This window comes from Tigriopus californicus, chromosome 5 (genome assembly GCF_007210705.1).
Source record: "Tigriopus californicus strain San Diego chromosome 5, Tcal_SD_v2.1, whole genome shotgun sequence".
NCBI classification, from domain to species: Eukaryota; Metazoa; Arthropoda; class Copepoda; order Harpacticoida; family Harpacticidae; genus Tigriopus; species Tigriopus californicus.
In genome coordinates this window covers 1,607,128-1,619,529 of record NC_081444.1, presented here as the reverse complement: position 1 = coordinate 1,619,529, position 12,402 = coordinate 1,607,128, and the positions used below count along the sequence as shown (strand labels likewise).

At 42.1% G+C, this 12,402-nt stretch overlaps 2 protein-coding genes across 2 annotated transcripts in view; one reads left to right on the top strand and one right to left on the bottom strand.

Annotated features, from left to right (window-relative positions):
• The window catches only part of LOC131880417 (uncharacterized), a gene marked incomplete at its 3' end in the record, with an annotated part of 45,475 nt that overhangs the window by 19,673 nt on the left and 13,400 nt on the right, over positions 1–12,402 (bottom strand).
• LOC131880418 (venom allergen 5-like) overlaps positions 7,181–12,402 on the top strand; it is an 8,758-nt gene continuing 3,536 nt past the window's right edge. Inside the window, exon 1 of the mRNA XM_059227054.1 lies at positions 7,181–7,521. Coding sequence (XP_059083037.1) covers positions 7,196–7,521 — 326 coding nt within the window. The 5' untranslated portion in view covers positions 7,181–7,195. The remainder of the gene's footprint in view (positions 7,522–12,402) is intronic.

Below are 12,402 nucleotides of genomic sequence, written 5' to 3'. Positions count from 1 at the left end.
GCCTGAGCTCCATCTTATTTGAATGAGGAAGGTTGGGTTCGAGAATAATTCGCTCAAGGACATATTGTTCACACTTGAGGTAGACTCGTGTTCGAGACAAATGTCCGGCTTAAATGGCTTCATTGATCGACGTAATGATCGGAACAAAGGTCTGCCATGGGTTGGTATTAATTATTTGAAACCAGACGGCTTTACAACCCTATGTGGCCAATGTGAATACAACAAAAGCAATTTGGAATGGACGAACGTTTTTTTTTCTCTCGAAACAGCGCCCAAAGGCATTTCTTCGCAGATTTTGGCACAGGCAACACCATCAACGGGTTGCTTAATTTCACTGGTATAGGTAAGACGGGTTTATTGCTCCTATTAAAAATTTAATGTTCATCATCTCGGGTCGCTGACCAAAAGACAGGCCATTTTCCACTACACAAATAGCAAACACCCGCATCCATTTTCTAAGAAGAGCCTATTTCTAAGGTCCCAATGAAGATGACTTGGGCTAATGTTGGTTTGGGGGGCGAATTGTCCAATTTTCCCAAATTTGGCGTCTGGAATCAAATTCATGGGCATTGCGAATCGTAAATTTCTGTGCTCTTCCTCAGCGTTGGTATGCGTGCTCTACGAACAACAGGCATGAAACAAGCTTCAATCTTGACAGGCAAGCCATTCGTATTCTGGCCACTGACTGCACGGTGGCTCAAAGGCGATCTTTCGTCTCGATCTGGAGCTGTTTTGACGGCGATTTTTCAGACCTATTGCTAATGTGGTTGGTTATTTCATACAAATCATGCTTTAGTTATAATTCATGTATTTTTTCAATGTGTTTGAAATGTTATATTTTGAGATCCTTTAAATAGTAAACGCCTTATCGAAAGGAAGCATCATAAAAGTATAGACTTGTACAAAAGTTTTGACGTCAGCCCTCGAGTTATGGATGATAGATTTGGCATTTCCAAGCCATCTTCTGAAACGCCTGGGACGGACTGTGGCGGCAAAGCACGATAACACCGAATGGAGAAGTCTCTTGTTTCTCTGGAGGTTGTTAAAAGAACATGCAAACAATCCCCAAGGCACCAATTCATTCTCGGCTAGCGACATTGCCATGCTAACGGATTTTGGTTAGAATAATGTTTCCGATTTAACCACCAATTCGAGTTCCTTACACGGAAACTGGTTGTACACTATTCTCGTTTGGTGTTGCCAAAGAGGATGGATGATACACAATAAAGCAACTAACGTCGAACCTGGAAAAGAGAATACTCGGAGCATCTAGACGGGATACGAGAATTGCTTTATTGACATATCGTCTTTAGATTGCATTGCCCACTTAAAGTCATGCTGTTTAATGTCAGAGAGCAGGCTCATCTAGCACGTCATACGTATGGCTGATTTTGTTCCCAATGCAGTTGAACATCGATTTTCGTTTCCTCTCCCATCATCCAAAGTGCCGATTGATGCCGTCTCTGAAGTCGATTCAAACCCGTGATTGGACATGAAATTGTCGCTTTCCCAAAACCATGATTCGTTGACCACCTTTGTCGCTACTTGTTTGACCACCACAGATTGGGAGAACACCTTGAACCTAACCCTATTGTTCTTGGGAGTATAAGTTTTCCCATGCTCATTAGGGACTACCTGCGTTGAAATCCCCAGAAAAGAACCATGCGACCATTTGGTTGTCACATTGGGACCCAAATTAGACCGAAGGAAGCAGCTTAAATAGACTGCTACGTCTCACGAATACTCCAAATTGCCTGCTCATAAACCAATCTTCCCGTCCGTCTCTGAAAAGCTTGCATCAAGCATGAATTAATTGAGTTTGGGTTCACTTCGACGATACCCACTCTTGGACCAATACAGGATGGCCTCTTAAACGAATCGAGCAGGCCCCAAGTTGCCAAGGAATGTCAGATTGGCAATAGGCCTAGGCCAGGGGTACCTAGCTGAGCACACCAGGGTGCTGCCCTCACTCCTAATGTGCGTGTGTGTACTTGCGTGGTTCATGCGACGAGTGACTGGTTGGGAAGCGTTCATCGCCAAAACTTAAGTTCGAACTTGAATCGTCGACGTGAAGCTCGGCTCCGCATTTCGTCCCTGCAACAAAGTCCACGATCATTGCGCCGCTACCTTCTCGTTTCATTCCAAGCCCGAAAATGCAAACCAACAGAGCAGTGATGCTAAACCTCAATGAAGCCATGGTTTCACAGCTATAAGTGCCATCGTTGTATAACATGTTTTACAAGTTTAAATCGGTCCCATCGAAATGTGACAAATTGTCATGAGCCTCTGATGACTAATTGGCTAAAGCGAAATGAAATTAGCTTAAGAAAAAGAGGACTCATAATGTAGCCAAAATGGCAACGCTGTTCTTTATGGTTGTCTGTTTAAGCTGGTTTGGCGAGTGTTGCCAAGAAAAGAAGCGCGATCCCGGTGGTAGCATGGAAGATGATGATGATGATCCGGCATCACCCAAGAAGGCGAGAACCATCATAAGTTAATTTTGAGCGCTTGGCGTGAGCAGAGCTCTGGCATGCACGGTGAGAATTGTGACCCAAAAAGATGTGTTGCCAAAATTGCTGTCTACCTTTTTTTCTACCAATACAGCGATTGATTTATTAGTGTTGGAGTGACAGTGTCTAGTGGAAGTGTGTTTCGCACCAATGCTTGATGGTTGAGGTAAGATTCATTCCGGGGGACGATAAAGTATGGCGTGACATAGAAAAAGCAAATCTGCAAACGATTATGTAACCTTATCAAGTGAGTGTGTGAAAGTTCAATGAGACGACAAAAACACTAATAATGCCGTCCTCAAATATGTTTATTGCCTGCTAAGGTGCTCTTTTTCTTGACCATCTCAAAATTGTTGATGAGCAAACACGCGTGAGAACTATTTGAGACATATTCTCACCTAAAATTAAGTTGCTGACCAGATTACATGAAACAAAAGAAAAAAGCAAGACGAACTAGCCGGAAATCGGCGAATTCTACCATTCAGACCAATCATTCAATTGAGCAAATGCAATTGTCTTCAACAGACAACAATCAATCCCACGTGGGCCTAATGGCTAACGATTCGATTCCAAAAGGGTTGACCTAAAAACAATCTATCCGACCAAACAAGCAACGCGTTGCACTCAGATAATGGTTTATCATTCAAATGAATCGCCACTTGACACTCCCACCCAAAACCAACAACACCCGCCCACAGTTCAAAAACCCCATTGAAGAAAACGTTGAACCAAAGGAAATGTCCAAGTGAATGTTGTCAAGCTGAAATGTCATGCACTCCTAAAACCCATGTAAACTCAAGCTCAAACCAGTTTTGGATGACAAAAAATGTTTTAAGCATGAAACAATGTGTCTCGTAAAAGCCTATTTCGACCCATGCAAGGCAATTTCTGTCTCGATCTGGCAAGCAATTCCGTTTCTTATCGTCGTCTTGACTCGGGTTCATAATTCTCGAAGCCATTTTCTTACGAATGGGGATTATGCAAGAAACGTTCATTATTTCTCAAACGTTAATTTCGAAATTGCTCAATGGAAGATTTTACCGAGTGCCCAACACGAAATCGGCCACCCTCGACCAAATAGACGGACAAGGACATTCTTGGCATGGGGAAAATTTATGCAACCTTGATCTCCATAATGAACATTTTCGTGGGGAAATCCCCCTCCCGCTGTAAGGTATTAAAACATGACACTTTAATCCCACCATGAAATCTTCAAATTCAAAATCAACGGACGCGCCCGTTCAAATTTGAAAGATGAGTTTTATATGCTAAAAATAGCCAAAAAAGGAGCTCTGCTTAACACAATGAGGAAAAAATGAATCATTTCTAGTTTCTATGTCGATGTTATTGACAGAAACAGGACGATTCAAACTCGTATTTTACCTACACAAACCCATAGGCAGAATCTTTTTTTCGAAACGTTCGAAGAACCAATTTGGCACTTACTTCCGCTCAAAAACTTAATTTGAAAATGCCCCAGCGCCAAAAAGTTAACTCTGCGTGATTCCAAAGACAGAAACTGAAAGATGGCCTTTTAAATGAAGCTCATCACTGTTTTTAGTCCCATAGGTTCTAAGGGATATAACATTCAAACGCACACAAAAAGTTTCTTAGAAAAATCAAGTCTATATAGATTATCTCCAATTTTAACGCGGAAATAGTAACCTCATACCGGATTCAGAGATAAGATTGCATCGTGATGTGAATGTATGACTGAGTGCCAAGGGAAGTATGGATTTTTAAACTCGATTGTTCGCATAGGATTGAATCCCTTGGCATCATTAGAGAGAGGTCTTAAATACATCGAAGGAGCCTGGGAAGTGTTCAAGAAACTCCACCATCACATTCACTTGAACAACTCGGTGGCTCGAAAACTGTGTCAAGGCAAATTATTTCCTCATTTGGGCCAGAAGAGGTCATGAAATGAGAAATTGCGAACCCCGTAGATTGGCAAATCATCCACAAGTTTGGGGTGAGGGAAAGGTTGTTGCCTCTTCTAGACGTGACGAATCCAATGAGAATACTGTCAATCAGGTCTCAGAGGCTACCGCCAACCCAACCCAAAAGATTGGCTATACCTACCTCATAGGCTAACAAGAATTGAAATCGGGTGTGTTCCGTCCTTGCCTTGACAGGATCTTTATCCAAGCAGGGATCAAAACTGGTTTGAAACTGTTCCCGATCAGATTGAAGTCGATTTCGTTTTTTTGGCAGTATGTGTCAGGAAACAACTTTTCTCTGCTCTCCAAATCCGTGGCAACGTCAAGTTATTGTTTTGAGGCCGAGCGGGCAACAAAGTGGGGTGGGTTAATGTCAGCAACCGCTTATCTTTACCTTTTTACATTCCAGAAGGCTCCCACATAACAGAGATAAGAGCCCACTCTCCGAGGCATCTTGATGCTCCACAAACCACCCAAAAACCAACAACCATTCTGGTAATGCCAAGACTACAAATGATTTGATGTTCTCAGACCTCGAACCAAGCCAAACCGAGAAGTTCTCGATAAAAAAGGTCCCCAACATCAAAGCCCAACTCCGCACTTCCTTCAATAGTCAGTCAGCCACTCAGTCAGTCAGTTGGAGGCGAAATTGCAAGAAGATATGTTGTTGGTATTCTGCCAATGAAAGGTGCGTCTAGATTGGCAAAGGCTCGTCTGTTGATAGCATGCAAACTGAAAATCAAGATTGACGGTTCTGCCAATCGGGATGGTTCGACGACGAAGGAGACAAAGACAACGGCTGCAAGACGAGATTAATTGGGTTCATCGACAACTGAAACTATTGCCTCAAGCAAAAGCGACATTTTCGTCAAAGAGCTTTCTTTTGATGAACTACTCTTCGATTTTCAGGGTCCGATGTAGTGGGTACAAATAAGGGTCATGCAGAAGTTTCTACACTAAGGAAGTATGTAGCTGTGGCTTGAGTGTACGAAGAGATAATCGTTTTGGAATAATTGGGGAGTCCTTTTAGGGTTTTGTAGGAATGGGTCGAAAGACATAGTAATGAATTCCTTCATTGTGTGCAACAGCTCTTAAAAAAACAGTCCAAAATTACACGTAATGAGTAGGAAGAGTTTTACCCTTCGTTTTCGATGTCTCTAGTACATGTACACTAGTAGGTCTTAGGGAATCTTTTGGGCAATTAGAAAAAGAAGTCAAGAAGCTCTTAGGGACGTTTTTTATGATCACAAAAGTACAAGAAGACCTCCTGGGAGCTCTTGGTTGCTTTTCTTTAGTGGTCTTAAAGCTCAAGGCCTATGCAGAGAAGCCCAATTTGCGAGTGGACAGCATTGTTGTTGCATATTTGAGGCTCGTTTTTTGGCGCAAGATCAGGGCACCATTTCAGGGCGCCATTTCAGGGCGCATATTCTCGCTAGTTAGCGTTTAGTTGGAGCTTTAAATCGTGGGTGAGTTGGCACCAACCAGACGTTGAAAGGATAATTTGAATATTCTTTTGAAGGGTTAAACGGGACAAGAAGCTGGGGAGACGTATTAAAACAACCGGTTACATCCATCACTAGATGGTTTGCGTCTTCCTGGTTGAATTGCAATATTGAAAGAAAACATCAGTTCAATGTCCGCCAGTTTGTTTTCCACCTCATTTTATGACCTTCCTTTTTTGGTAACAAGCGCCAAGAAGATTGACACCCGTTGCAAAGAATCGCTACAACCGTTATTAAACGAGATGATTAGAAGTCGGATTTTTATGCTGTTAATCTGCTTTCTACTTAGGTCTTAACTTCAGTTAGTTACCTCCTACCCAAGCAACAAAACCCGACATGCTTTGTTTATGATTCCGGTCTCTAAGTTGCATTGTGAGCCGACGTTATCATCATAGCTCACAACAATAAATCTCGCCACATCCACAGAGATCTTTCAAAGCTTGGGCTGTCTCTGGGATCTCCTGGTATTGTAGCCGGTTGAAGATGACTATGCCCGCTAGATTTGCACGGGGTCAACTTATCTCTTAGTAATTTCGCAACACGCCGCCTCCAACTGACTAGGTTCGATATTTGGTAGATCTCGTGTGGTGGTTGTGGAAGATGTTCTTCATCGTCATCTTGGTGAGCGACGTTGGTTTGCGGTGAGGACGGAGCTGAAGTCAACGTTGTCTTATTCGACGTCGTCGTCGGCACGAAAGGCAACAATCATAGCCGTCATATCTTCAATAGACTCAAGAGACTGAGGATGGTGCAAAAAGCGTGTATTCTTCAGCAAGGCTTTGGAACTCAGAATTCAGTGAGAGAGTGAGTTAGTGATCTAATCGGTGAATGAATGTGANGTGATCTAATCGGTGAGTGAATGTGAGAACCAATTCAAGCAGGACCTCCTTGACAAAATTGCACATTTACCTACAAAGCGATCGAAGCTCAGAAATCTAGTGGCTTCCAATTGAGGTGTCACTCAAGGAAGGTGACCATTAATTTCACACTTCAATAGGGTGCAAGAATGGTCCCTTGTGGGTAACCACTGAGCTCACACTAGAATCAACGGGGGAGCGAGCAAACAAATCCCTTTGACGCAAGTCCCCAGTCCTTAAACTGAATCATCCGAATGACCGAATCAAAACAACACTCCGACATCACCTGTCAATCATAGAGGATAACCACTAAACAAGAAATTCACCAGATTGGATGGGCTTTGGGGTTTGAGGGGCTGGTAAGTGCCCTCAAATAGTCAGAGACGATGAAACCCAGACTCCGAGTGTTAATCTTAGTGTTGTTGCCATTGCTTTGCTTTGGTTTACCAACGCGGAATGTTTGTGATAGGAATCTACAGAAGAAATACTGTGATGCACCGTATGGAGGTGATTTCCATACGGTGTGTCGTTATTGTGGTGTGGGACTCCAATGTCCGAACAAAGTGCCCTCTGGACGAGGTCTCGCTGATCCCGTGCTGGTGGACGAGATCTTGAAAAGGCACAATGCTTATCGAGCTCAAGTGCGACAAATGCAAGACTTGGTCGACCAAGATGAAGGTAAACCCATGGCCCGTTGCATCCCCGAACTCAGGTAAAGACTAATACGTTGAATAATTTGAGCATGACAACAATGCCCACCCACACGTACTTTGGTAATATACGCATACTGTTATTATCATCTTCCCTCCAAGAACTGGTGCATGTTATTTTTGATCGCTTTTGATAGAAAGACACCTTCACTCAGGGCTCACAACAGAAGTCGAAAATTGCTTTTGTTGCCGAGGGTCCATCTTCGAATAGGTCATGGACTCGTGGAGACCTTGGAAATGAATGTGTGATTATACCGAAGGAGATCTTGAAATTGATTTCTCAGCCTATGATTAGACTCAATTAGAGACTTCCTCTCTCGTATGAGCGACGATGGCTTGAATTTAAGTCTGAGATCTCCTCAATATTACTGCTCGACTCGAAGCTGACAATTTTGGGCTGGTCTTCCAAGTACGAAGTGCTTGAAGCCATCCATTCATTACCTTCTCGAGAAGCAAGATTCACCGAGTTTGTGTTGAGCCGATAATCCTGGCGGATTGAAAGACGAAAAAAGAGCCTTTATCTCTTTTTGAAAGGAATGCCAAATATGGCAAAGGGTTCTGTTGGCTCTTCTTATCAAGCTTCAAGTCAGAGAGCTCTTTCGAGAAATCACGCTAAACACCAAAAGAGGTCTGATCTGTTGAGGGCTTACATCAATGTTATCCTCATTAGTTGTTACGGCTCTCCATTTTCGAATCCCCTCGTCTCTCCGATATCTATGACAGAGAACCTGAAAGCAATCCAATCCGTCTTGACAAATCATTCGGCTGTTAGACCTGGAAGCGCATTCTCAACCCACGATGTCGCGGCACGAAAGCCAACACAGTCCCACTCAAATCCTGGATATTCATTTCTCATTGGTATTGAGGATTTAAGTTGTCAGAAAAGTCAGTGTTTCCAATTTCTTTGGAGGAAATACCTCAGCAAAAACTGGATACATGGGAGACCGATCTGGGACTGTTTTGTCGGTGACGAACTCAGCATGATATGTGGGTTGTTGGTGTGGTCGTGAAACCTTTATTATAGAACACATAGCTTGATCTATCATGAACTAAAGCAGTCGAGTCGCACAATAGTCTACAGACCCCAGATATTAGAGGTGTACAAAAACGAGAAAATTATACAAAGTGCTGGAAACAAAGCCAAAAAACTCCTTCGTCCATTCGTTGCTCGACGATGATAACGCCTTTTCTCTCTGAAGCGCGAGATATTGAAGGTACGTTTGTTGTTCAAGTGCTGCGTCTCGAATTTCACGCAAGTCAAGAATTTCGAAGTAAAGTAAACGGAGGCAACTCCGTCAACAAGATTGAACGAGGATTGTTAAGTAAATCACCGACCGTACTTGTCCACCTAGCTAGCCGGAAAATCAATCGAGATCCTCCAACCTAATGGGTTTTGGTGAATCCCGTCAGTGCAGAAGCGGGTGATACTTACTTCTGTTATGAATACTAATGGCTTCCTGAGTGGGTTTCTGGACCTCTTCAGATGGTTTCAAGCCAACACACCAATTACAGAACCCTTCTGAAATTGGTGAGAATGTCTTGACAGGTCTTATAAGGTCTCCTGAAAAAGGTCCCGACTCGATTGCTCCCATAAAGTTTTACTGAGCTCTCTACAAATTGTAGTGCAGAAGAGCAAAAAAATCTTGTCTGTAGTTCAAGTGGGGTTAAATTGAACTTGAGTTTTTGGAATACCTTGTTTTTGCCCCAATGATGGTTTGTTCGACTATTCTTCAAGGTTCAGGATAAGAATCTTGTGTGCCAGGACCACATGGATTGAATTTGAGTTTTAACATGGTGAAATAGTTGATGTTGAACTAGTCTGATATTTGTCATTCTTTTCTTTGGTATAGACTTTTTTTGCCCTTATGGCAAATTACATCAATTATTGTTTCAGTAGTGGAATGGTAGAGGGCTTTGTCATTATTATATGCTTGTCTTGACAATATTTCTGGTTCTAGAGCAATGAAGAATAACTTGTTCAAGTTAAAAAAAATAGTTTGACACATCAACTAAAGATACCTTCGAATATATCGAAGTGGAATAAGCCAAATGTGCCAGCAAAATCATTTTCATCATTGGCCTTAAACAAAGACGGTGGCTTTTAAAGAGGCCGGTGTTGCATAACATCGTTCGACTACAAAAATCGAATCTGGATGCAATTGCGCTATTCTGGTTTGAGAATTTTCTAAAGGAAGCAACTCCTAGACGGAGGCCCCTCCTTCATACGCTCGTACATGGAGTAAACCACAGCAGTGTAATTATTCACAATTATCTTCCAAATTCTACAGTGACTCAAGACTGAGGCTTGACAATGACAAGCCCTTCAACTCAGGGAGTAGTCAGATAGACACAGAAACGCTTGGACAGGCTGTGTTGCTTGGTTTGGCTCAAAATAGAGTGGTGTCTCAGAAACGGAGCCTCAATCCCACGCACTCATTCAAGTCAGAAACCTCCCAGAAAAATGCCCCTTAGCCTTGAAACGAATGATAAACTTCGAGCAGTGGAAGACGTCATCTCTACCTCATCTTCCGATCAACGCAGATTATCAGAGCCCATTAAGTAAGAAAGAAAGGAAACTTGTTCAAGACTGGATATCTCATGAAGGTATTTTTTGAAGGCCTTCAAGATAGACCAAACGCCTGTGGTTGAAAACGAAGTCTGCACCCCGGCCCTCGACAACTTGAATAATCACCCAAATGAACCTAATGAATTAACATAGGCCAGACGAACCGTCCTTTTTCTTCAAACTCATAAAAACACGATGCAACGCCAACATTAATCAAGAAAAGCAAAGAGACGCCCAAGAAGAGCCATGATATGAGCCATGACTCTTTAATGGATCTAGCAACTCTAACAGTCTCTCTGAGAGCGCGAAAGAGACAGAAACTGGTTGGATCCTGCCTGAAGCCATTGCACTGAGATTCCCAAATCATTTAAAGTTGCCTGTTTTGAAAATGCATCAGGTACTATTGGAAGAACTGTTGCCCTAAGATGGGATCATAAATCGTCATGGATGAACTCTCCAGCGGAAAGTGCTCTTCTTGCCTTGAAGGGTTTTAACAAGATTTTTACAATCTCAAGATGGAATAGTAATGGAATCGTCAAATGAAACAATGATCTAGTCCCAAATCTCTTCAAACTGTGTCAGCCTACTTTTTCCCAAAAAGCAAAGGAATTATTCTAGATGTTGATGGATTCTTTTTCTCTCTCTCAAATCTAACTTCGGTCATTGAAGGTGTCAAGGCGAAAACAATAAAAAAAAACCGAATGTCTTAAAACTTCGGCCAAAATTGGCATCGACCCTTTGACCTAACTTTTGTAGACATGCCTAGTTTTGATGTCTGCTTTCGTTTGGTGACGGCTTAAAACGGTTATGGATTCACTAAAATGCATTGTTAAAGCACCTATTTTTGAGCATATGTGGAAGAGCAGACATTTTTTTTTTAAAGAAAAATCGAGGGTCCCAGTTTCCTGCAGCTGTGTGAATAGCACTTGAGAATCTTTGTATATCGAAGCGCGATTGTCATGCATGAATGAGAAATGACTTGAACACATATAACCTTATTCCAGACGTACGTACGTACATGTGAACATTTCTTCTGAACAATCACTTCATTGCTTTGTCTGAGGTGAGGGAATTCTGCGCATTCTTTCATTGTTCTTGATCAGGAACTCCTGAAGAGGAACGACTATCCGGCATTCAATAATGTACGTAAGACATATGTTTTTGAGCGTCAAAATGCATGAATGCCATGTTTATTGCTCCCTATTGAACATACCCCAGCTGTAATTGGATGATTACAAAATCGATGGCCGAAACTGCGAATCTAATAAGACTTACCTGAAAAGGAAAAAAAAAAATGTTATTTGAGAGTGCCTATCCAACCTTTCCTGAACAGTTCCAAGCGAGTCCTATCATCAAAGTCCTCAATAAATTGCTGACAAGGAAGCCATTGAAAAGTTCAAAGCACTCTCTCAATACATTCTAGTCGTTAGTTCTAGAGGGTCAACAAATGAGATGGCTAGGAAAAGTATCAAAGAACTCCATCCCCTCCCTTGAACAATCCTATTAAGCTGGATGAGGCTTGATTTTTGGCCACGGAAATCAAAGCCTCATCAGTGCTTGACACCACAAGATATTGATCCCGCTCTGATTAGAGACGCTATTTTTGAAACCGACTTTCTTGGGAGGTCCGGAACGAATTTGTCAAGACGGCCAATCATGAGAAACTATTAAAAACGAACTAGAAGAACCCAAAGTAGATTTTCTGTTGGATAACGGAGGGCGCAAACCTCAGATCTGAGAGTTGACAACTTACTATTTGTGTTAATCAAAGGAACGCAGTTTTAGAAGTAAAACCTACATCATATAAACAACAAATGTTGTCCCCACTGCAATTTGCGCCATTTGTAATGTACTTAATACCAGGTGCCAAAATATTATCAAGTCTTCATCGTAATATGATTTCATTTGAGCAGCATCGTTTAATGCCTCTACCCCAAGAAGTTTATTTATTATGTCTTCATTCAATGAATTGACGATCCTGGGGTCCAAATTCCTTATTGCTTATTGTACCACATATCGCAGTGGGGAGGATGTATTGAAATGATTGGTACGGAGCAACTTGCGCTTTTATGTAGAAGGAAGTGAAGCGAGGAGAGGGAGACCCCTGGAGTGAGGGGTGATCAGTCTTGCTTTAACCCTTCAGAATTGGGACCTTTCTTCGAAATTTTTCAATTATGACTGACTGCACCGTAGGTATAGTCGATCAAAGTAAAGCAGAGCAACAGATACATATATTGAGTCGAAGAACTTCAAAGGGCCTCAGAAATTTGAACTTGGTTAAGAAGATTTTTAGACATGATGGTACAATACCATAACC